General features: G+C 37.1%; 3 protein-coding genes and 1 pseudogene across 3 annotated transcripts; 1 reads left to right on the top strand and 3 right to left on the bottom strand.

Annotated features, from left to right (window-relative positions):
* Window positions 1–3,997: 3,997 nt before the first annotated feature.
* LOC117926012 lies at window positions 3,998–5,211 on the top strand (annotated as a pseudogene).
* Window positions 5,212–6,598: 1,387 nt separating this feature from the next.
* On the bottom strand, window positions 6,599–8,479 carry LOC117926010 (exopolygalacturonase-like). Its single transcript, XM_034845103.1, has 5 exons — window positions 8,474–8,479; window positions 8,131–8,361; window positions 7,733–8,041; window positions 7,105–7,620; window positions 6,599–7,005 (listed from the first exon to the last, which is right to left on the bottom strand). The coding sequence occupies exons 1-5, from the start codon at window positions 8,477–8,479 to the stop codon at window positions 6,769–6,771; spliced, it is 1,299 nt and encodes a 432-aa protein (XP_034700994.1). The 3' UTR covers window positions 6,599–6,768.
* A 686-nt stretch (window positions 8,480–9,165) lies between these two features.
* On the bottom strand, window positions 9,166–9,717 carry LOC117926009 (exopolygalacturonase-like). The gene has a single exon (XM_034845102.1). It carries the CDS (start codon window positions 9,616–9,618, stop codon window positions 9,166–9,168), a length of 453 nt encoding a protein of 150 aa, XP_034700993.1. The 5' UTR covers window positions 9,619–9,717.
* A 64-nt stretch (window positions 9,718–9,781) lies between these two features.
* LOC117926008 (threonine--tRNA ligase, chloroplastic/mitochondrial 2-like) lies at window positions 9,782–25,053 on the bottom strand. The gene is made up of 5 exons (XM_034845101.1): window positions 24,772–25,053; window positions 24,435–24,616; window positions 21,551–21,761; window positions 21,243–21,305; window positions 9,782–9,925 (listed from the first exon to the last, which is right to left on the bottom strand). The coding sequence occupies exons 1-5, from the start codon at window positions 25,051–25,053 to the stop codon at window positions 9,782–9,784; spliced, it is 882 nt and encodes a 293-aa protein (XP_034700992.1).
* Window positions 25,054–26,138: the final 1,085 nt, after the last annotated feature.

Raw genomic sequence — 26,138 nt, 5'->3', positions numbered from 1 at the left:
TGATAAATATGTTCAAAGAAATTAATTTTAAATCATACGTACATGCGTGATTGAATAAATAATTCAGTCTATATTCAAAGTTTGATTATGTTGTTGTAGACATTAAAGAGTATAAAGATTTAGATTCTACCACGAAAAAATATTAAAAAGGATGAACCAAGAAATTAAGAGTTTTTCAAACAAAACTTGTATGAAATGAAACCAAAGAAAATCTTAACAATGAAAATATCCAAAACAATCATAGAGTGGTCATGTATGATCAAGGAAATATAAGAAGATATGATTTTATTTCATCAAACAATAAAGGAATATGTCAAACCTCATATTGTTGAAGAGGACACGAAAGAGGGCACAATAGATTGAAGACACAATAAAAGGAGAAGGTATAAGTAATTGATTACTACTCAAAAAGTGCTATTTCATAGCTTGTAATTAACTCTTATAAACACTTTTGAGTAGTAGTTATCACCTTTTAACCCAATTAACATATTAAGGACCCTTGCAATCAATTCTAATCAAATTGTGTTAAGTTTTGGTGTTTTGATAGCTTTTTGATTACCAAAGCAATCCGAGATTGAGGAGAGATTCTTTGGAATCCATGGCAAAAGATGTCCGGACAGGGCGTCCGGACACACCATTGGAGAGTGGCGGAACGTGGGCTGTAGTAAGGCTTGCTCACTGTAGTCAATGATCTGGACAACATATCCGGATAGGATATGCTATCATCCGGAGTGTGATGTTCATGAGTGTCGGATAGCATGGAGGCGCATGTCCTCTTGGGGAATCCGGATGGAGTTGAGCCGGATGGATCCCTACACCTTACACATGCAAACGGTTCCTTTTTGCGGCGCGCAGGTATAGCTCATTCCACCCGGGTAGGAATTCTGTCCGGCCGATGATTCCATCTCATCCGGATATTTCACATCCGGATTCCCTGACCCTGGATGGGAGAGGAGGCATTTCAACTTCCCCGGACAGGAATGTCTGGATCTTCTAATAGCGCTCACCCGGAGAGATCCGCAGTCGATATTTCAGATTACCCGGATTTTGCACAGTGCCGCGGTGTTCTCCTGAAGCTTCCCGATATTTGCCATCGACTAAGTTAGATTTTTTCTCTCAAGATATTTTGTGTAAATTTCTATTTTCTCCTTGTAATCAGTCAAAGATATTATTGGGATATTTCTTAGAAAATACCTTCTCTATATATATCTTTGAACCAATGTAAAAAAGGAGATCGATCAGATATCATCCATCATATATGTAATCAACGAACAGAGCACTTGCTCTATTCTTCCTTTATATTTTTGTTATCTCGTTCTTTTTATTTCTAGCCAATCAAACTCTGAGGATTTTTCCTCAGAGGATGAGTGACTAGGCTCTTCGTCTCTTGGAGTAAAGAAAGTTGGGTAAGTTTCTTCATGCATAAATTGGAAGTTTTGTTGTTTTAGTTTTTAATGAAGAGAAAGTGTGGCTCGTTAATGGTTTTTATCTTTTTAGTTAACTTAAAACGCCTTTAATTCACCTGGGCCAACACTTGATAAGGCTAGTGATCTCCATCCATTGAGATGCACTTGTTTATCTCTTGCGAGCCTTTGAGAGGTGGTTTGAAGGTAGGATTTTCTAGAATAACCAACACTTGGTAAGCTTTTGGACTCCACGGAGACATCCATTAGTTATCTCTTGCGAGCTTGAGACGGGTAATCCAAGGTTAAAGATTACCTTGAATGGCAAATGCTAGGTGAGAGGCACGAGTCATTGCAAGTTGCATCGGTGAGAGGGATTTAGTGTTTGAACCCATTAAGGGGAAGCATCTGTACCGCACCGGTTAGAGAATTAACTATATGTTAATTCTCTAATGCGAGGAAAAGGAACAAGTGACCGGAACTCCCTTTTTGTATGAGGAATCTGAGCCTAGTGATCTAAACTCCAAGAAACACTTTTCTTTGAAAGTAAAATCAGTTACTATTTTTGGTTAGTTTAAAACCAAACCTTTTTCATTTAAACATCTTTATGATTTCTTTTAAAGCTAACCTTGAAATGAAAAGGCACCAATTCAGCTTTTGAAATAATATCAACTGTGAAGTGAAAACCCATCTCAGTGAACGACCCTAGAGCCACTATGTTATGCTAGCTAAGGCTATCCTAGTACATGGTGTAATAGGTTATAAATTTTGTTGATTGCTCCTGTCTGAGGATTGAAATCAAGACACCAGCTGGACACGAATCAAATGGCACCACTGTCAGGGACCATTGAGAGGACATGAATCAGCTAAGACACCAATTGGGAACGAATCAGTAATCTCAAATTCAATGCTATTTTGTCAAAAAAAAAAAAAAATTATCATTATGTATATGAATTTAGAAGTGTTGCTAACAGTATGGAAAGAACAACCAATTATGTTGGAAAAAAAATCAAGGATCTTCTTTATTGTTGGAATATAAAATATAAAGTGAGGAGAAAAATACATAATATCCTCACATCCATGCATTGCAATAGGTGGTTTTAGAAATATTTTCTTAGGACTCAATGAATATGGGAAAGTAATCAATCAACTTTTGTAGATGTGTCCAAAATTTTTTTGAATGACAAAGGTGAGATCTTAGTTTATTTGAAAAATAGCGGACATCAATTTATTTCAAATATCTATCATAACCCAAACATGAAAAACATACAATATATTAAGTTTGGATCAACTTTGAGAAAAGAGTGATGAGATTCATAGGAAAAATCGAAGTCTCCCAATAGGATATCATTATGTCAACTTTATTTCAAATGTGTCTATGACAAGAAAAAGAATAATCTTACTAAATAATCAAAATTATGTTGTATTTAAAATTCCTAACATTTGGTGTCAATGATCCCTCTTGGATTGGCCACTTAAGATAGTGACATCTTAAATTAGGCAAATTGAAATTATTAAGTGAGAAAAAAATGATTCAAGACTTGTCTTCTATAGATCACTAAGTGAAGGATGCTTACTTCAACCACATGCCCAGAAAAGTTTTCCAAAGCCTAGAGCTGAAGGTTTGGCAACCAAACAAAAAGTTGTAATTAATGGTTTGGAGCTCTCTAGAATTATTGGAAATTTTTTGAGAAAATAAGGGCAAAAATAAAAAATGTACCAAAGAAAAATTATATCATCTCTCTTTAAAACAAATTGCGGTTATCAAATTATATGGTGCAAATCCAAGTTTTAATTGGCATGTATGCCTGCACATTATTTTTACTTGGGACCCTATGGTATAGTATCACTGAAAGCAGTGTAGTAAAACGGGAGAAGATAGATATATACCATTACAAAGTACAAATGGAGCAAGCTTCTCAATCTTTACAATTACTTGTAAGCTGCTCATAAGATTTCTTCTATAATTAGGAAATCTTGTTTGCACTTAAATCTTTTTACTTAGTCATGAATTAAGAGGTTGTGTTTAGTTAAAAATAAATAAAAAATAATAATAATTGCATAAACGATTTAGAGTAATATGAGTTTGCCATGTAAGGTTTGAGAAGGCGATGAAGGCTAATGATAGGGGGGAAGTTAACCCAAACATCACAACCTAATTGAAACTATAAAGCTTGATTAGCTAACAATTGGTTAATGGTTTTACTGGTGTTGAGCTTCTCCAATTGCACTATAAAATGGCTTCAAAAAAAATAAGGTTTCATGAATATTGTTGCTTACAAGTTTTACCAAACAAAGCAGAAGAGAGGGACAAAGAAAAGATGGGCCTGAAATTGAATATCACAGCAACATCTCTTATGCTATTGCTAGCATCTGCTGCGGAAGTGTCTTGTGATACCATTTTTGATGTTACCAAATATGGTGCCAGGGCTGACGGAAACACCGATATCAGCCAGATGAGGACAATGCAATTATAATATTGTAAGACATGTTAAACTTGAATTTTTTCTAAATGGGTTCTCTATGGAATGTTTTCTTAGGCCTTACTTAAAGCTTGGGGAGACGCTTGTTCATCGCCTGTGGCAAGTACAGTTATGACTCCGGATGGGACATGCACTAGGCCAAATAACCATTGGAGGGCCTTGCAAGGATCCTATCAATTTCATTGTCCAAGGCAGTGTGAAGGCCCTGATGGATACCAGCAGGTTCAAGGCCTAAGCTGGTTGGATTGCTTTCCGACAAATAGACCAGTTCACATTGTCTGGTGGTGGAGTTTTTGATGGGCAAGGAAAAACTGTATGGGGCACAAAATGCCCCTGCTCTGCATACTGCAACCAACTTCCCATCGTAAGCTCATGTATATATATGCTTACGTAATTCTTTCGGTTTGTGTGCATAACGAGGAAACCAACACCATAAGCTTTGGTGTCTCTTTTTTTTACTTGAAATATCTATAATAGAATCTGAGGTTCAACTTCATCACCAATAGCATGGTCAAGGACATAACTTCAAGAGACAGTAACCAGTTTCATATTAAGCTTTTGGGGTGCAAGAATTTAACTTTCTACAACGTTGCAATCAGTGCACCAGAAGAGAGCCTCAACACAGATGGAATTCACATTGGACGATCCTTGGGGATCAATATCACCTATTCAACCATAGAAACCGGAGATGATTGTGTCTCAATTGGTGATGGCAGTGAGCAAATTAATATGCAAAGAGAAACCTGCGGACCTGGCCATGACATCAGCGTGGGAAGTCTGGGAAAGTAACCCAATGAAGAACCTGTGGTTGGCATTAGTGTCAAGAACTGCATCCTTACTAACACCCAGAATGGCGTGGGAGTGAAGACATGGCCTGCTTCCTCCCATCAAGGCACTGCCTCTGAAATGCATTTTGAAGATATTGTCATGAATAATGTTGGCAATCCCATAATCATAGATCAAGAGTACTGCCCCCATATTCAATGCAATTTAAAGGTACTTTTAAAGGGAATGAAAATTGCCATTTTTATTGCTTATTTTCCCTCTTTTTCCCTTCATTTTCATCGGTCTGGAAATTAACTTTCCATTGTTTCCAGATTCCATCACGCATTATGCTCAACGATGTTAGCTTTAGAAACATCCGGGGCACTACCTCAACTCAGGTTGCAGTCAAGCTTGTTTGTAGCCAGGGAGTACCTCGCGAAGACGTGGAGCTTGGTGACATTAACTTGAAATACAATGGAAAGGAAGGCCATGCCATGTCTCAATGTAAAAACATTAAGCCAAATCTACTGGGCACGCAACTGCCAAGGACTTGTGCCTAATTAAGCCTTTCAAAGTCTGAAGAAATTGTACTGCTTCTACTATATATACAGCTACGCCCTCATGCTTATGCGTTTTCTAGTCGATTGTTGAACCTTAGAGAAATACATAAGAAAAATAATCTGAATGGTTCGAAAATTACACATTTTACCTCATTTTGGCACTTTCCCCATAATATTTTTACAAAACGTTTTTGATACGAGATACGGATTAATAAATTATTAAAGGGTATTTTTCTTGAAAAAGAAGTTATATTTCATGTTTTCAAAAAAGGGAAGTCATCCTTCCAAATTTGGGTTTCTATGAGAATATTTGATTAAAAGGGGTACATAAAATAACCCATTATTTGTAAAAATAACCGTTCTTAATTTTTCTAGTCAATTGTTGAACCTTAATTTTTCTACTTATATATAACCCTTGTCGTACCAAATTATATACCCTCAAATCAAATAGAAACAAAAACATAATGAAGAACCCTTTAAATTCAAATCCGTTTCTTCTTCTCTCTCTTTCCATTTCTTTGTGTGTTAACCACATCAAAATCATCTTGCACATGACTCCTTTGATCCGTCACAATTAATTAAAACAGCTGCCTAATGTACTCCACTTGGAGACTATTTAACCACATCGTTCATACCTTGGCATCATACTATTTAACCACCTCATCTCTGCCACCTTTCAAAATCCAATAACTACATATGGGAAACAATACTTGTTTTGGATAATGTAGGTAATCCATGTATCGAATTCTGACAAAAGAACAAGTGACCTCACATTTCTAGACCCTTAATTTTGTTCTCTAATTTCACAATACATACATACTCCACATTTATCCTCATGTATTTGAGTTGATTGGAATATTGATCATGTATTTCAAATGTGTAGAAGTCTTAAAAGGTTGTGTTCAATGTGTAAAGATAATTTGGAAATTAAAACACAAATAATTTGGAACTCGGGTTTCAAATCAATTTTCAAGTAGATTCTTGATCAGAAATCAAATCCAAATATATATGTTTTCCTCCTTTTCCCTGTCAAATCAAAATTCCAACTTCTCTCTTGCACAAATCGGAGATTTCTGCTACTGGAATCAGAACTCCAAGTCAGATTCTCATCTACAATTGAAATGGAAATTGGTTTCATCCTTGCGGTTCAAATTGATTTTTGGAATACTTGCACATTCGAAAGGAAAGTAATGTACAGATTTTTCTCAGCTCCACCTCACCCCAAGCACGTACCAAATTTATGGTATGAACTTGGTTTAGATTGAAGCTTCAGTGTGTATGTTGGTAGCTAAATCCTCTTCCATATATGAATGCCTATGTAAAATGAATGATTAAATGGTGAAAACATCTTTTGTTACGAGATCAAGAACATAGCTTCAATAGTATATGAACAAATGTTTCATGAATTTATGTAGATTCTGTTGTACTGTTACATTCTGAAAATCGGTTATATATTCACCAATCGACTAGCATGCGAATTGGCATGTAGAGGGTGCCATATATGTAGTAGAAGCACTACGATCTTTATTTGGATTTGATCAGAATCTGATGGAAGATTTAAGCAGCTTGGGCACAAGTCTTTGGCTGTTGTGTGCCCCATAGAGTTGCCTCAACGTTCTTGCATTGGGAAGAGGCAGTGCCTTCGGGTCCTGTGTATTTCAAGTCGATGTTACCAAGCTCCACCTTTTGGCATGGCGCTCCCTTGCTACAAACAAGATTGACAGCAAGCTCAGTTGAGGTTGTGCCCCGGATGTTCTTGAAGCTAATATTGCTGAGCTTAACGCGCGATGGAACCTGAAAACAAGGCAATGAAAATGAAGTTTTAAAAATGGGGGTGGGGGGAAGAAATGTAGTACTAATTGAGTCATACTTTCCATTTCCTCTTTTAAGTACCTGTAAGTTGCATTGGTTATGAGGGCAGTACTCTTGATCTATGATTATAGGATTGGAAACATTATTCATGACAATGTCATGAAAATGCATTTCAGTTGCAGTGCCTTGAGGGGAAGAAGGCCATGTTTTTACCCTGACACCGTTGGTGGTGTCGGAGAGGGTGCAGTTCTTGACCCTAATGCCAATCACAGGTGCTTCATTTTTGTACAATCCTAGACTTCCCACACTGATGCCATGGCCAGGTCCACAGTTTACTTTCATGATGTCAATTTGTTCACTGCCATCACCAATGGAGACACAGTCATCTCCCGTTTGTATGGTTGAATGAGTAATATTGACCCCCCTCGACCGTCCAATGTGAATTCCATCTGTGTTTTGGCTATCTTCTGGTGCAGTGATTGTAACTTGGAAGAAAGTTATGTTCCTGCACCCCAATACATTTACATGGAACTGTTTGCTGTCCTTTGAAGTTATGTCCTTTATGATGCTGTTGGTTAGGAAATTGAACCTCAGATTCTGTTGTATTTCATATCCCAAACACGAGAAAAGAAACACCAAAACTTATATTGTTAGTGTCCTTACAATATGAAGCACACAAGCGTTTATATTTATGTATGTATGAGCTTACGATAGGAAGCTGGTGGCAATATTTGGATCTGGAACATTTTTGACCCCATACAGATTGTCCTTGGCCATCAAAAACCCCATAGCCGGACAATGTGAACTGGTCAAGGTGTTGGAAAGCAACCCAACCAGCTTGAGGTTTGAACCTGCTGGTATCCACTGGGGCCCTCACAGTGCCTTTGACAATGAGATTGATAGGAGCCTTGCAAGGGCCTTCAATGGTTACTTGGCCTAAGGCGTATATCCCAGCTGGGATCACAACTCTACTTGCAATAGGCGAGGCACAGGCGGCTTCCCAAGCTGTAAGTAAGGCCTAGGAAAACATTCAACAAAGAAATAAGTTTTTCATAGATTCATGATAGATTAATCGTATTACCTCATTATAATCTCATCGTCTTTCACCTGGCTAATATCGGTCTTTCCATCAGCCTGGGCACCATATTTGGTAACATCAAAATATGTATCACCAGACACTTCTGCGACAGATGCTAGCAATAACAGAAGAGAGATTGCTGCGATATTCAACTTCATGCCTACGTTTTCCTTTTCCCTCTTCTTTGTCTGGTAAAATCTGTATGCAACAATGGTGAATCCCCATTCTTTTGAAACCGATTTATACTGTAACAAGAGAAGCTCAACACCACCAGAACATACATCCAATATTAGTTAATCAAGTTTTATGGTGTTCATTGGGTCCTGATGATTGGAGTCAACTTCCTTCCTATTTACCCTTCACATGGCAAACTCTCATTCCTCAAAACCCTTTTTTCGGTTTTATTTCAGCCAATCACAACCTCTCATTGCTGAGAAGAGTAGACATCAACATTTTTCCTAATTTATATAGGAAATCTTGTCAATATCTCACAAGCCTTTGAGAAACAGGATGCATGACCATTTAAAAAAGAGAAGATTTATCTCCAAAATCTTTTTTGATTTTCCATCAGACAAAGGAAACCTGGATTGAACAATATACTTTGATCATTAGGAAATTGTTTTAATACTGTGCCCTCTAACTCTAGGGTTCTTAATTAATTAATTAATTAATTATATCCTGAAAGATTACCAAATCTAGAATTCTTGGCTATGAGCTTTTTTTTTTTTTTTTTCTGATATCAAGTTAAAGCCAATGTGTTGTCTCAATCTTGTGAAAATGGCCTCTTATGGGATGCCCAAAAATGAGAAAAGAAACTGGAGTGAAGCATCTTTGCATATAGGGCTAATTCACATTGTTATAGTTCTATTCTGTTCTTTATCAAATAGTAAGCCATACAAAAAAATATAATAATGTAAAACTATATTTCACCAATCAACTCATCATGCATGCAAGCAAGCATGAGTCCAAGCTGTGTTTGGTTCACATATTTCAGGGCCTTCTTTTCCCTTGTATGTCAAGTTGATGTCACTGATATCTACAGTCTGGCATGGCACCCCTCTGCTTCAAACGAGCTTTGCTTGGCATTGATCATATGGGCAGTATTCTTGATCGATAAGAATAGGATTGCCAACGTTGTTCATGATAATATCCTCAAAATGCAAGTCAGTGGCAACACTAGCCGGAGAATCTGGCCATGTTTTAACCCTAATGCCATTCATTGTGTTGATGAGAGTGCAGTTCTTCACAGTAACTCCAACAACAGGTTCTTCGTTGTGGTACTTCCCAAGGCTCCCAACACTGATGCCATGTCCAGGTCCACCGGTTACTTTTTCCACATTAATGTGTTGGCTGCCATCTCCAATAGAGACAGAGTCATCTCCAGTTTTGATGATTGCATCCGAAATATTAACCCCGGTTAAGCGCCCCATGTGGATTCCATCAGTGTTTAGGCTATCCCCTGTTGCATTGATGGTGACATATTGAAGAGTCATGTTCCAGCAGTTCAAAATGTCCATGTGAAACAGCTTGCTGTTCAGGGAAGTTGTGTTGAATTATCAAATTGGTAACCTTAGTGAAACATAAGTTCTGTTCACAAAATCGAAGACAATTTACTTTTTCTGATGTTTCAGTATCAAGACACTGTGCAGCACTTACAACTTGTGGCTTTAAAGGGCAGCCCTATAGATTCAAACCCTTGACACCCCTTCCACCAAACTTAACCCCTTCCAATGACTGCCCCACCCTTCCACCATCCCCAAACACTGCCTCCACCACCTCCAACTGCCACGCCACAACCCCCACCTTCCCTCCTCCCCAGATTGACTGCCTCATGTTGGATCAGTTCCAATAAGTTTTTGTGGAAGAAGCTTCAGTCTATGAGATACAAGGCAACTAATTCAAGGAAGCTAATTTTGAGGGAAGTGCAGGTATGTGATTAATGCAGGCAATCAGGTGGTTCAAGCTGCTGTCTTTCAATCATACGTTTCATTTCTCCTTACTAGATTTTTAAATCCTACAAGCATGTATAATACCCAAATAGGTACCGGAAATAGACATAAGAAACTGACTATAGGAAAACATAAAGGTGGGAATCGCATTACACCATAAGAGAAGCGACAAGAATGGTATCAACTTTATACTTTTAGCCAAAGAAAAATTCAACAAAATATTGTGGACCCACATTTTTCACGTGCGTCCCTACTCAATTGGTGAGACTCATTTTTATTGTTGAAAAATTAGTTTTGGAAAAATTGGAGTCACCACTTATTTTAATTTATTTTAAAGGCAAAATAATATAAGAAAGAAAGTCTTAAAGAAGTGACTCCTTAGTTTTGGAAAAGCGTGTCTTTGAAAACCCAAGTCTTGGTTTGGAGATCAGGTTACCTATTGGGAAGGTACCTTTAAGAGGTAGCACCCCTCTATGCCCTAAAGAGGTCTTTAATGACTAAGTTGAGGGAAATGTGACAATTGATTGATTGATTCAAGGTACCTAGATAGACTAAGGTGAATTTAGAATTATCATGCTAAGCTAGAAAGTTAGATCATGATCATAAAAGAGAGTCAAAGTGTGTACCTAGACTGTTTCCCAAGCACTATCATAAAACATCAAAGTTAGTATAGAAATATAGTACACAATATGCATTTTTATCAAAGATGACCAAACGATCAAACGTATATCAAGGCAATCAAGCATGACATCAAACAAGGGCATAATACACAAAGTCATGGATATTCATGGAATTTTGAAAATGGGGTATTGGAGAGCATACCTGGACAGCGAGCTGAGTGCTAAAATGAGGAACAAGGTTAGCTCAATAACAGGTGTAAAATCATCTCATGTATTCACAAAGAGGAAGTGCAATCAATCAAATATCAAACAAAAATATTGAAAAAAAATTCATGGATGTTAGGCCCCCACCAAAGCCCTAATTGTTTTTGCATGAATTGGTTCAGTGAATTCCATTGTTTGGAATTATGAAGCTTTGTTCATGCTTGTTGAAAATCGAGAAAATCAAGAAACTTAGTCGAAAATAGTGAAAATGCATACTAGAAAGAAAATGGCAACAAGGAAGAGTTTTGAAAAAATGATTTTATGTAGGGGTTCTACCAATTCCCCAATTGATATACACAAATCTAGCCTAGAATTATCCCATTTATTTGGGACCACAAGCTTGGATTCATGTCTTAGTCAAAACCAAAATTTGTATTGAAAACTGAGAAAGATGCGAACCGATCAAAACATGGTTGCATATTATTTAAGAAAATGAGATTTTGATTCTAAGGACTCTAAATGAATTTTTTTAAAATAGATTTTCAAAAGGATCTTTTGAGAAAAGTATTTTATTTTTAAAAAAAATAATTTGAAAACAAAAAAAACATAAGAAACAAAAATACCGAGCTACACAAAAGAAAACAAAATCACAAAGTGAAATTTTTTACAACCAAGCAAACTAAAGTGGTGAGAATGGAGGTCAATCTTCATTATTTTCTAATGACCTCTAAAAGTCAAATTTAACAAACAATCAACAAAGGAATAAATAAAATGACCTTAGATAAGACAAAACTAACAAGATATTAATCAAGAATTAACAAGGATCAATCAAGCACATACTGAGATGAGCAATCAAGAACTAAAATAAGATCAATTAAGCTAATTAATCAAAATTTTAGAAAAACACAGTCTAAACTAATGATTAACCGAGAATGAAAATTGATATACTTAAAAGATATGAATAAAGACATGGAACCAATTAAACTAATCAACTTAAATTCTAAAAGCTCATGAACTAAAAGGGGTGAATCAAAATAGACTAAATAAGATGGATCAAAACTTAGTCAAAACAAAAATTAAAACATGAACTTTATCACATGGAATCCATTATATTAATAAACTAAAATTATGAAAACATATAAACTAAACAAAATTCTGACTTTTAAAACTAAAACAAATAATCAAAACTACCAAAGTCAATCTAAGAAAATCTCTAATTTCTTAAACTAAAACAAAGAATCAAAACTAAACAAGATTCTAAGATTTTAATCTAAAACAATGAAACGAAACGAAGGTAAATAAAATTCCAACTTTTTAACCCAAAATAATGAACCAAAATTACACTAAACAAAATCCTAATTTTTTAATACAAAGTAATGAATCAACAGAAAAATATATAAGATTTAACTTACCTTTTCTAACGACCTGTGGACTGATTGTATGTGGACATTGGATGGATTGTTTCTTCTTATATGTTATCTCTTTGTGGGATCCCTTATGAGAGTGTGTGTGATGATCTTTGGCAAAGTGCAATGGGCTGCCACCTTCTTGGAATCGGTGGTTGTGTGTGCTTCCTATCTTTTTCATGATGCGGTAGGCTGTTTCTCAACGATGCAGCCAACATGGAGATCCTAAAATTATGGGCCATGCGGCTAGCCTCTCATCCTTGGGGTGTGCCTGGAGAGTCTTTCCAAGTGGCAGCTTGTGTATGTGGTATTCTTCCCAAGATGGACTCTCTCCCTTTTCAGGTTGTTGCGTGTCGGTGCTTTGGAGAAAATATCTCTCCGATGGTACGTGGTGAAGACTCTTAAAATGTGTGGATTGTGGCCTTCTCAATGGTGAATGTGTGTTGTCCTTATATGGAGAATATAGCTGCTCTATGAGTGAGTGAGTGAAGATTTTATGGAGAAAGGCAACTGCTTGGTGGCTTTGTCTTCTCCACAATGCATGGTGTGTCTCGTCTCAGTTTTTATGTATCATCCTCAAAATCTTTGCTGCTCCGGCTGGCTGTATGTGCCCGTTCTGATCTAGCCTGTGCATCATGTATCTTCAGAAATCAGGATCTCTCCCTTTTGAAGACGAAGTGGGAGCCTCTTCTTTCATGACAAAGTGGTAGCCTGCCTTTAATCTTTGGAAAAAAAAAATTTGTGCATGGCCTTTGTTTTCCCGTCTTTTCAACCATGGAGAAAATCCTCTCTCCCAAAATTCGTGAGTCTCCCCCATCCCTGTTTTCTCCCATTTTTCCTTCTTTCTCCAATCTTCCCATCCCTAAAAAGAAAATTGATCTTCCATGAATATATATGCAGTCGTGTTGGTGTGAGTGGTGCGATTGTTCTTTTATGTGGGTTGTGCATGTTCCTTAGAGAGAATCCAAATTGGTGCAGCTCTATATCCCTTTATGCTCTCAAAGTAGCCACCGATCCCATGTGTGATGGAGAAAAAAGATCTCACACTCGTGCATCTTGCCATAGCAGCTTGTTGCGTCTTCCAAATATGCAGTTGTGTGTGCTCTCCAAAATTACAGCCCACAAAGTCTTAAAAAATTTTGGTGGCTCTAAGTGATCAACTTTGATGCCCCATCAATTAATGCCTCTCATGGTGCATGGTGGAGAACGTGTGGGCCCCTAAGAAAAAGTAGTGGTGTGGTTGAACATCCCCTAAAATCTGGGAATGTGTGCTGTTTTTTTTCTTCAAAAAATTTGTGTGTGTTGTGCTCTCCTTATGCGATTGTCGTGGTGCCTCTCAATCTGGTGCATGTTCTTGTTAACAATGGGAGTGTGTGATGCTCTTCCAATTTCACTGAGTCGTCTATGTGGGAGAGGAATTCCTCTTTTGCATGAGTTGCAGTCATCCCAAGAAATTTGCAGCCTCGGTGATGCGTCATGCTCTCCCAATGCATCCAGTCCACATATCAACCAAGATGCCCACCATCCAAAATCCCCTCTAATCTTCTTTTCATATGCTCTCGAATGTGTTTCCTTCAGCCGTGAATTGCCCACTTTCTATATGCAGCCCGGATTCATTCTTGAAGCCATAATCTTACCTCTCTTAATGAAGACTCTTCCCAAAACAAGATTCCTCTTTCCAACCTTCAATCCAAAGTCCACCCTGCTTCAAATCCTTTTATATATATATAAATCGCAAGTAGCCATGGATTTTTCCTCAAGAGCCCTCTCAAAGCCATGAGTCTTCAAAAATCCCTCTCAAACTGTGTCTTCCTCTCCTAAGAATCCCCTCAATATTCATATTTTCCTTATCAAAACCAATCCTTAAAATTTCAAACTTCCCAAAAACGCCTTCCATGGAGAGTCTCACTTTCCTTACACTCGTATGCCATCTCCATATCTTTCGCACCAAAACAAATCCTCAAAATTTTAAACTCCCCCAAAACATCTTCCTATGACAATCCCACATTCTTTAAACTCCCATGGTAAGTTTCCTTGCAAAAGAATGAAATTTATTAAATTAAATAATCGAATGAATAAATAAATAAGTAAATAAATTAGAAAATGATAAAACAATTATAAATAAATAAGTTAATGAAAAATAAGAAAAATAATATAAAAATGAAGATAACAAATAAAAATAAACAAGTGATTGATAAAAATAAAAATAAACAAATAATAAAAATTGAGCCACACAAGCCATGCAACCATGCAAGTCATACAAGTCATGCTAAAAATGTCTAATGGGACAAGTGGGCCTAAGTTGGCCTAAGTGACCTGGATGGGCCTAATGAGTCTTAAGGGGCCTAGCGGTGTCCAAATGGGTCTAAGTAGCCTAAATGAGTCTAAGTGAACCTAGATAGACCTAAGGTGTACTTAATGGGTCAAGTGTGCCTAAGTGGGCCTAAGTGACCTAGGTAGGTCTAATGTGTCTTACTGGGCCTAGGTGGTTCAGGACAATGTCTAAGTGACCTAAAGTGATCAGGACATTGTCTAAGTGACCTAAACATGCCTAAGTGTGCTATCCTAAAAGTGCACTTAAAAGATATCCTAAAAATGAAGGAAAATCCTAAGTCTAAATTAAAGCTGCTAAGAGTCACAATGGGGTTAGATAAATCCCTCAACCAAAGTCTCCAAAGTGGCTAAAAAAAAAAGGAAAGTAGTATGAGTAGCAATGGGCCACCAAGGAACTACTATGGAGCACTAGAAGTGAACTTAAAGACATGTCCTAAAGGAACAAAATGGAGGGTCTACAAATATCTTGACAAAAAGTACTGGAAGCTAAAGAGAAGATGATTTCACCTTGATTACAACTACTCAAGAATCCAAGAATAAATATAAGAAAACATTCCAAGTATACAAATCCTCAAATATAAGTACCATGGGGAGTTTTGCTGGCACGCATATACCCATCCAATTCGATGACAAGCATTTTGCATTTTTAAAATGATGTTCTATTTTATGTAGCAGACTTGGTTCTACTGATAAAATCTTCAACTTGTAGGAAGAGTGTAAATCTGAAAAAGTGTTTTAGTGAATTGGGGTAATTTTTACAAAAATTCAAAATAATTTTTATTTTTATTTTATTTTATTTTGTTCTATTAGTCTTTTATTTTTTAGGAAGAGTCCTATTGGGATTGTGATAGTGGAGTCCTATTCCACTTATAAGTAGAATCCTGTTCACTTTGAGTCTTGTTCTGATTACAAGTATAGTCCCATTGGGACTATGTTAGTGGCCTATAAAAGCAGGTCACCCATCACTCTCTAAATATGAATATGAATACGAATTTTTCAGAGATTTTTTTAGAGAGCCTTTCATATATCTATCTGGAGGAATTTTTCAGAACCTGACCTATACACGTCTCACTTACAGAGTACACCCAAGGCAAGATCTGATTGTTGAATCCTGGAGGTAGACCACTGGTACCCTAGTGCACCGAGTTCACTTTCAAGGAGGGTGGATCTATTTCAAGGATAGTGCTTGTCACACCTCAGTCGATAAGTTTTTCTTCTTATTCATTTTGTTCTTTGTTTGTGTCTTTTGGACTAGTCATTTGTTTCCATACCCTTAAAACCAACAATCTTGAAATATTTCCAAATGGAAGCTTCCTAGTTCACACCTGTCCTGACACCTCTAAAATTGATCCCTTCAACAGGACATTCTTTAAGAGATGGCAGGAAAAGGTTTTCTTTACAATTGATGTAGTGAACTTGGGACACATTTTGACTGACCTAAAACCAGAAGATGGTTCTCATCTATTACCAACCTGGGAAACTGGAAATAAACAAGTTAGGCATGTTATTCTGAGTACCCTTTCTAATGAAATTTTTTATATTTATTATCAATTTAAAGTTGCAAAAGAAATTTGGGATGCAATGAATAAAAAACATATTTTGGAATATGAAAGAACTCATAAATATTCCATAAGGAATTTTAGAAATTTTCAAATGATCAAGTATAGAGATATATCATCTCAAATCCATGACTACCACTTGTTGATTAATGACTTAGCTATTGAAGACATTAAATTACCCGAATCTTTTATGGTTGGTTATTTAGTAGAGACTCTTCCAGAGTCTTGGAAAGACTACAAAAATAACATGAAACATAAAAGGAAACAAATGTCCTTAGAGGATGTCATAATCCATATTAGGATTGAGGAACGAAACCGAAATAGGGACAATGTTGAGAAAGCTAAGGAATTGTCTTCTAAAACTAATGTAGTATAAGAAAAACCTAAACCCAAAAACAATACGACCAGAAAGCAAAACTCTAGGATCAAGCGCAATGCATCAAATAAGGTCCAAAACTTAACTATTAAAAAACAGGGTAAATGCTTTGTCTATGGCAAGCCTGGACACCATACAGCTCAATGTCACCATAGGAAGAAAACTAAGAAGTCCAATTCAAAGGAAAATCTAGCAGAGGGAGAGGTGATCATAGTAGTAATCTCCTCTGAGGTGAGCATGGTCACCAATATGAAGGACTAGGTGGTAGACTCTGGGGCTACCAGGCACATTTGTGGGAATAGAAGTGCATTTACTTCCTATACCACTATAAAAAAAATGAGAGGAACATGTGGTCTTGGGTGATTCTAGATCTACTCTAGTGATTGGCAAAGGAAAAGTTCTCATCAAGCTAACCTCTAGAAAAGTGCTTGCCCTCAGTGATGTTCTTCATGTCCCAAATATCCGTTGGAACTTGGTGTTAGTATCTCTGCTTGGGAAAGTAGAAGTGAGGATCTTGTTTGACTCTGATAAAATAGTTTTAACAAAGAATGATGCATTTGTGAGGAAGGGCTATTGTAATCAGGGTTTATTTATGTTGAATGTTTCTGATATTATCAATAATAATGCATCTTCTTCTTCTACTTACATAGTTGATTCTTATGATACTTGGCATGGTAGACTAAGACATGTGAACTTTTCATATATGAATAAAATGGTTGAATTGAGTTTAATCTCTAAACTGTCTTTAGAAAACCATGGAAAATGTGAATCTTGTGTAGAATCTAAAACCACAAAAAAAATCTTGAAAATCAGTTGAAAGAGAATCAGATTTACTAAGTTTAATACACAATGACTTAGGAGACCTAAAAAATATAATGACTAGAGGTGGTAAACGATTTTACATAAATTTCATAGATGACTACTCAAGGTATACAAGGGTATATCTTTTGAGAAACAAATATGAAGCAAGAGATGCTTTCATCAAGTACAAAAATGAAGTGGAAAATCAATTAAGTAAGAAAATTAAAAGGCTTAGAACTGATAGGGGAGGAGACTATGAGTCCAACCCCTTTAATTCTTTTTGTGAAGATCATGGGATCATTCACGAAACTATTCCTCCTTATTCCCCTGAGTCTAATGGAGTAGCAAAAAGGAAAAATAAGACCTTAAAAGAAATTATGAATTCAATGTTGGTAATTTCAAAAGCACCCTTAAACTTATGGAGAGAAGCTATCCTATCCGCATGTCATATTCAAAATAGAATACCTTACAATAAAACTGGTAAAACTCCTTATGAATTGTGGAAAGGTTATGCACCTAATATAGCATACCTGAAAGTGTGAGGGTGTTTAGCTAAAGTTCTTTTCCCTAAACCTAAAAAACGAAAACTAGATCCTAAAACCGTTGATGCAATGTTCATCGGCTATGCTGAGAATAGTGCAGCATATAGGTTTCTTATTAGTAAGTCAGAAAACATTCTTGTAGCTATCAATACTATATTAGAAACAAAGAATGCAGGTTTCTTTGAAAACATCTTTCCTATGAAACTAAATAGTGAACAACAAGTTAAGAAAACAAGTAAAGACAAGTCTATTGAACCTTCTAAATTTGAACCTAGAATGAGTAAAAAAGATAGGAAAGAAACAAACCTTGGAAATGTTTCTACACCTTTCTATTAGATGAGGACCCTAGATCCCACAAATAAGCTTTAACTTCTCCTAATGCACAATTCTAGAAGGAGGCCATTAACAGTGAAATTGAATCAATCATGTATAACCATACATGGGAGTTAGTAGATTTACCTCCTGGTGTAAAGACTACTGGTTGTAAGTGAATCTTTAAAAGAAAGTTAAAACAAGATGGGTCCATAGAGAACTATAAAGCTCGTTTAGTTGCCAAAGGCTTTAAACAAAGGAGTGATGTAGATTACTTTGACACTTTTGCCCTTGTGACTAGAATAGCATCAATTAGAGTATTGATGGCTCTAGCTTCCATTCATAATTTGGTGATACACCAAATGGATGTTGACTGCATTCTTGAATGGAGATTTGGAAAAGGAAATTTATATGGAATAACCTGAGGGTTGTGTAGTTCCAAGAAAGGAGAAAAAGGTGTGTAAGTTTATTAAATCACTATATGGGTTAAAACAAACTCCCAAACAGTGGCACAACAAGTTTGATCATGTGTTAGTAACTAATGGATATTCCATGAATGATGCTGATAAGTATATCTACAGCAAGTATGAAGATAACACATGTGTAGTCATCTGCCTTTATGTTGATGACATGCTAATCTTTGGAACTAGCCTAGAGGTTGTGTGTGAGACCAAGAAATTCCTAAGTTTTAAGTTTGATATGAAAGACTTAGGAAAGGCAGAAGTGATTCTAGGAATTAAAATAACTATAACACCTAATGTGCTTAAACTTTCTCAAGAGCACCATGTTGAAAAGATCTTAAGGAAGTTTGAACACTTTGATTATAAACCAATGTCAACTCCTTATGATCTCAACTCACAATTAAAGAAAAATAGAGAACATAGTATTGCCCAAATAGAGTATGCTCAAATCATAGGGAGCCTAATGTACTAATGAAATGTATCAGGCCTGACATTGCTTATGCAATAGGTAGATTGAGTCGGTACACCCAAAGTCCTAATTGGGACCATTGGACTGTTGTTCGTAGAGTCCTTAGGTATTTGAGAGGCACCATTAACTATGGTTTGTGCTTTAGTGGATTTTCAAGTGTCCTTGAAGGATTTAGTGATGCAAATTGGATCTCATATTTTGATGAGATGAAACCCACAAGTGGATATGTTTTCATCCTTGGTGGAAGTGCAATTTCTTGGAAGCTTGTCAAGCAAACTTGCATTACTCGGTATACTATGGAAGTTGTTTTTATTGCCTTAGAAAAGACAAGTTCTAAGGCTGAGTGGCTTAGAAACCTCTTAGCAGATGTCCCTTTATGGACGAGACCAGCGCCGTCTGTGTCTATGCGTTGTGATAGCCAAGTCACAATTGCTAAGGCTAAGAGTAAAATATTTAATAGGAAAAACAGGCATATACACCTAAGACACAATATTATGTGGCAATTGCTTGAAACAGGGGTTATATCCCTAGAATTTGTGAGGTCGGAGTTGAATTGGGCCAATCCTTTTACCAAACCACTAAATAAGAAACTAGTGGAAGAAACATCGAGAAGGATGGGGCTTATGCCTATTACAAAAGTCAAGAGTGGTGGCAACCCAACCTATTAGAATGGAAACTCCATGAAGTAGGTTCATATGGGTAATAACAAATCACTTGTTGACTTGAGGTGCTCTATCAACTTTAATTGTATGAGAGTCTATCCTTATGGTGTAGATAGAGCGTATTCTGCATTGATTAAGGTTGAGTGTTTACTCTTAATGAATACCATATTCCTTATGGATTGTATGTTTAAATGCATAACATACTTGATGGATTCACCTATGTGAGAGTGGAAGTGGGGCCGCTTCCTACCTATGAGAACTTAGGTAGATTCTCTAGAGCTCTCATGAATATTCAAGTAGGGCGCATGGCCTATTTGTGCCAACCCGTTTTGTATAGCTGGTAGTGAAGTTGAGAAAACCAATGTGGATAAAAGTTTCTTGAGTTCCATCAAGAAACACTAGTTCATATAAATTTATTTTCACCGTGTTTTGTGATTCAATACTTATTTGTCCTAAGACTGGTTCATAGCCTTTGGGCACTAGTACTGATGCATTGGATTTTTTTTTTCCTCCATTTTTTTTTAATTCACATCTACACTCTATGGGGGATTGTAGGAAGGCTATAAATCTAAAAAAGTGTATTAACGAATTTGGCTAATTTTTACAAAAACTTAAAAAATAATTTTTATTTTTATTTTATTTTATTTTATCTTATTCTATTAGTATTTTATTTTTTAGGAAGATTCCTATTGGGATTGTACTAGTGGAGTCTCGTTCCACTTATAAGTAAAATCTCGTTCACTTTGAGTCATATTCTGATTACAAGTAGAGTCTCATTGGGACTGTGTTAGTAGCCTATAAAAGTAGATCACCCCTCGCTCTCTAAATATGAATACGAACTTTTCAGAGAGTTTTTCAGAGAGTCTTTCATACATTTATCTGGAGGAATTTTTCAGAACCCGAGTTGTACACGTCTCGCTTACAAAGTGCACTCAAGGTGAGATCTGATTATTAAATCTTGGAGGTAAACCACTGGTACCCTAGTGCACCGAGTTCGTCTTCGAGTAGGGTGGATCTATTTTAAAGACAGTGTTTTTCATACCTCAGCTAATAAGTTTTTCTTGTTATTCATTTTATTCTTTGTTTGTCTTTTGGGATAATCCATTGTTTCCATACCCTTAAAACCGAAAAAAACTATCATGGTTCCAAGCTTCCCGCCAAACCTAGATCTAATTGTAACTATTTATGTTTCAACTTCTTTGGGGCCCACAACTGCCATTAATGGTGTTCTCTGCTTCTCAGAATTTCTAATGAGCATAGGAAAGCGCTCGCCATTGCAAACTTCAACCTGAATCCCATTAGCTTTCAGTTGTTGGTCACCTCATTGCAATACTCAAGTTGTGTAAACACATGGAATTTGTTACTTAAAGCAAATATTACAGCCACAAGTTCTCAGGAAAATGTCTGAAACTAAATTTGTAAAAAAACAATAGAAGCTTAGTATACATGTGTGTCCGTCACTGGCAAAACCCGAGCTTGGATTGGAGGAAGCCATAGTGGAAAATCAACCTGTATAAATTTGCAAAAAGAAATCAATTGTTAATTATACATTTGTATATGATTCATTCAATTTGAATCAATTCCATAAACTCCCCTTGTAAATGACAAATCCAATCTGTCTTGATCTGAACACTTCATTAGAACTTTGGGATTGCACAAGAGAGACTGGGATGTATAAATGACAGTTCTTTCCCAGTCTAATTCAATTGTTAACCCCAGATCGATATTTGGGCAACTTTGAATTAATAACTTGCCGGTATAGTTGAGCACTGCCACTTCCTTCCAAGAGCATCTTCAATCTTGAGATCAATCTTAGGACCATAAAAGGCACCACCACCTTCATCAATTCGATAGCTCCACCCCTTATCATCCAAAGCATCTCTAAGTGCAGATATTGCTTTTTCCCATATATCATCAGCTCCCACAGCTTTCTCTGGCCTGGTTGAAAGGTTCACCTCATACTTGCTAAAACCAAATTGTAGTAATATTTCTTCAGTGAGATCAAGGACTCCCCGGATTTCATCCTTGATTTGATCTTCTAAGCAAAATATATGTGCATCATCCTGCAAGAAATGTAAAATAAAAATAGTCATCCCAAGGTTTTACCCAAAAGACCATGTGGTATTATGACTTTGGCAGACAACAAAAGAAAAAAACAAAGATGCATCTCCCCTGTTGTATAGGACATATAACACACATCAAGGGGTTACAAGCCACCTCTTCACAGGCTCCATGAGTGATATTTTCTACATTGAACACTCACTGCTTCCAAACCAATTGGGCCAGATAAATTTCTTATGCATTAGAAGGACTAGTTGAATGATGGGTCAAATCCCAAAAACATGTCCACATTGACGGACTAAGTGATGGATATAATGCCCTGTACAATCTACTCAATAGTATGCTGAATTCCTAATATTAAATCATGATAAAACCCAAAGGCAGGGCCACAACCTGAACGTCTATGACCAAAGGCGTCTATAGAACATGCCAGAATACAACACCTGATTACTACTCAAAAAGTGTTATTTCATAGCTTGTAATTAACTCTTATAAATACTTTTGAGTAGTAGTTATCACCTTTTAACCCAATTAACATATTAAGGACCCTTGCAATCAATTCTAATCAAATTGTGTTAAGTTTTGGTGTTTTGATAGCTTTTTGATCACTAAAGCAATCCGAGATTGAGGAGAGTTCTTTGGAATCCATGGCAAAGATGTCCGGACAGGGCGTCCGGACACACCATTGGAGAGTGGCGGAACGTGGGTTGTAATAAGGCTTGCTCACTGTAGTCAATGATCCGGACAACATATCCGGATAGGATATGCTATCATCCAGAGTGTGATGTTCACAAGTGCCGGATAGCATGGCGACGCTTGTCCTCTTAGGGGAATCTGGATGGGTCCCTACACCTTACACACGCAGACAATCCCCCTTGCGACGGCCGGATATCTCATCCGGAATTATGTCCGGTCAGACATGTCCAGATCCTTTGATCGAATATTTCACATCCGGATCCCCTGACGCCGGATGGGAAAGGAGGCATTTCAAATTCTCCAGATATACATATCCGGATCCTCTGATAGCGTTCACCTGGAGAGCATCCGCAGCCGACATTTCAGATTACCCGGATTTTGCACAGTGCCGCAGTGTTCTCCTAAAGCTTCCCGATATTTGCCACCGACTAAGTTAGATTTTTTCTTTCAAGATATTTTGTGTAAATTTCTATTTTCTCCTTGTAATCAGTCAAAGATATTATTGGGATATTTCTTAGAAAATATCTTCTCTATATATATCTTTGAACCAATGTAAAGAGAATATATAGATAATATATATGAAATCGACGAACAGAGCACTTGCTCTATTTTTCCTATATATTTTTGTTATCTCGTTCTTTTTATTTCTAGCCAATCAAACTCTGGGGATTTTTCCTCAGATGATGAGAGTCTAGGCTCTTCGTCTCTTGGAGTGAAGAAAGCCGGGTAAGTTTCCTCATGCATAAATTGGAAGTTTTGTTGTTTTAGTTTTTAATGAAGAGAAAGTGTGACCTGTTAATGGTTTTTATCTTTTTAGTTAACTTAAAACGCCTTTAACTCACCTGGGCCAACACTTGGTAAGGCAAGTGATCTCCATCCATTGAGATGCACTTGTTTATCTCTTGCGAGCCTTTGGAAGGTGGTTTGAATGTAGGATTTTCTAGAATAGCCAACACTTGGTAAGCTTTTGGACTCCAAGGAGACATCCATTAGTTATCTCTTGCGAGCTTGTGACGGGTAATCCAAGGTTAAAGATCACCTTGAATGGCAAATGTTTGGTGAGAGGCACGAGCCATTGCAAGGTGCATTAGTGAGAGGGATTTAGTGTTTGAACCCATTAAGGGGAAGCATCTGTACCACACCGGTTAGAGAATTAACTATATGTTAATTCTCTAATGCGAGGAAAAGAAACAAGTGATCGGAACTCTCCTTTTTATACAAGGAACCTGAACCTAGTGATCTAAACTCCAAGAAACATTTTTCTTTATAATTAAAATCAGTTACTACTATTTTTGGTTTCACTTAAAAGCCAACCTTTTCATACATCTTTATGTTTTCTTTTAGAGCTAACCTTGAAATGAGAAAATCATCAATTCAGCTTTGAATTGATATCAATTGCGAAGTAAAAACTCATCCCAGTGAACGACCCTAGAGCCACTATGCTATGCTAGCTAAGGCTATCCTAATACATGGTGTAATAGGTTATAAATTTTGTTGATTACTCCCTGAGGACCACAATCAAGGGACACCAGCTGGACACGAATCAAATGGCACCACTGTCCAGGACCATTGAGAGGACATGAATCAGTTGAGATACCAATTGGGAACGAATCAACACCCAATGCCAAAAACATCCAAATGTATAGTCTGAGTTTCCAAACATGCATATGAGATTAGATAATGTACCTGTGTGAAACCTCTCACACCAAAAAGGCCATGCAAGCTTCCGGATAGCTCATATCTGTACACTGTTCCCAACTCTGCAACCTGGTTGGGAAATCTCGATAGGAGTGTAGCTTCCTCTTGTAAATCAAAATATGGTATGGACAGCTCATTGGTCGGAGTTGATAGAGTTCATCCTCAACTGTTATCTGACTATACATATTCTCTCTGTAGAAATCCAAATGGCCACTGGTCTTCCATAAATCAGCCCTAGCAACATGTGGAGTATACAGCAGATCATAGTCATGTTCTATATGTATTTTTTTCCATGAATCTTCTATAATATGCCTAACAATGGCACCCTTTGGATGCCAGAACACTAGACCTCCACCAGCTTCATCCTGCAGAAGTTTCATCAAGAAGCCTAAGATATTAAAGGAATGAATTCATACTAGTGGATAAGGAGCAATCCAACAATAAAATTGAAAAGAAGAAGAAAACTGATTTATCAATCCTCACTCCAAACCATTCTGGTACAAGTCCAATAGGGAGCTACCTGTATAGAGAACGGATCAAGATCTTGTCCAAGGCGTCTGTGATCCCCGCGTTTCGCCTCCTCTTTGAAGTGAAGATATGCTTTCAATTGTTCCTCATTCTCCCATGCTGTGCCATAGATTCTCTGCAGCATCTGTTTCTTCTCATCCCCTCTCCAGTAAGCACCAGCAACGGATTCAAGTTCAACAGCTTTCCTGTTGCAAAGAGTAACCTGCGGACCTGGCCATGGCATCAGCGTGGGAAGTCTGGGAAAGTACCCCAATGAAGAACCTGTGGTTGGCATTAGTGTCAAGAACTGCACCCTTACTAACACCCAGAATGGCGTGAGAGTGAAGACATGGCCTGCTTCCCATCAAGGCACTGCCTCTGAAATGCATTTTGAAGATATTGTCATGAATAATGTTGGCAATCCCATAATCATAGATCAAGAGTACTGCCCCCATAACCAATGCAATTTGAAGGTACTTTTAAAGGGAATGAAAATTGCCATTTTTATTTCTTATTTTCCCTCTTTTTCCTTTCATTTTCATCGGTCTCGAAATTAACTTTCCATTGTTTCCAGATTCCATCACGCTTTATGCTCAGCAATGTTAGCTTCAGAAACATCCGGGGCACTACCTCAACTCAGGTTGCAGTCAAGCTTGTTTGTAGCCAGGGAGTACCTTGCGAAGACGCGGAGCTTGGTGACATCAACTTGAAATACAATGGAAAGGTAGGCCATGCCATGTCTCAATGTAAAAACATTAAGCCAAATCTACTGGGCACGCAACTGCCAAGGACTTGTGCCTAATTAAGCCTTTCAAAGTCCAAAGAAATTGTACTGCTTCTACTATATATCCAGCTACCCCCTCGTGCTTATGCGTTTTCTAGTCGATTGTTGAACCTTAGAGAAATAACTGAACGGACAACATAAGAAAAGTAATCTGAATGGTTCGAAAATTACACATTTTACCTCATTTTGGCACTTTTCCCCATAATATTTTTATGAGAATATTTGATTAAAAGGGGTACATAAAATAACCCATATTTTGTAAAAGTAACCGTCCTTAATTTTTCTACTTATAAATAACCCTTGTCGTACCAAATTATATACCCTCAAATCAAATAGAAACAAAAACGTAATGAAGAACGGATTTAAATTTAAATCCGTTTCTTCTTCTCTCTCTTTCTTCCTCTCTCTTTCCATTTCTTTGTGTGTTAACCACATCAAAATCATCTTTCATTGATGCACATGACTCCTTTGATCCGTCACAATTGATTAAAACAGCTGCCTAATGTACTCCACTTGGAGACTATTTAACCACATCGTTCATACCTTGGCATCATACTATTTAACCACCTCATCTCTGCCACCTTCCAAAATCCAAT

This window comes from Vitis riparia, chromosome 12 (genome assembly GCF_004353265.1).
Source record: "Vitis riparia cultivar Riparia Gloire de Montpellier isolate 1030 chromosome 12, EGFV_Vit.rip_1.0, whole genome shotgun sequence".
In the NCBI taxonomy this organism is placed as follows: domain Eukaryota; kingdom Viridiplantae; phylum Streptophyta; class Magnoliopsida; order Vitales; family Vitaceae; genus Vitis; species Vitis riparia.
This window is presented reverse-complemented; position numbering and strand designations above follow the sequence as displayed.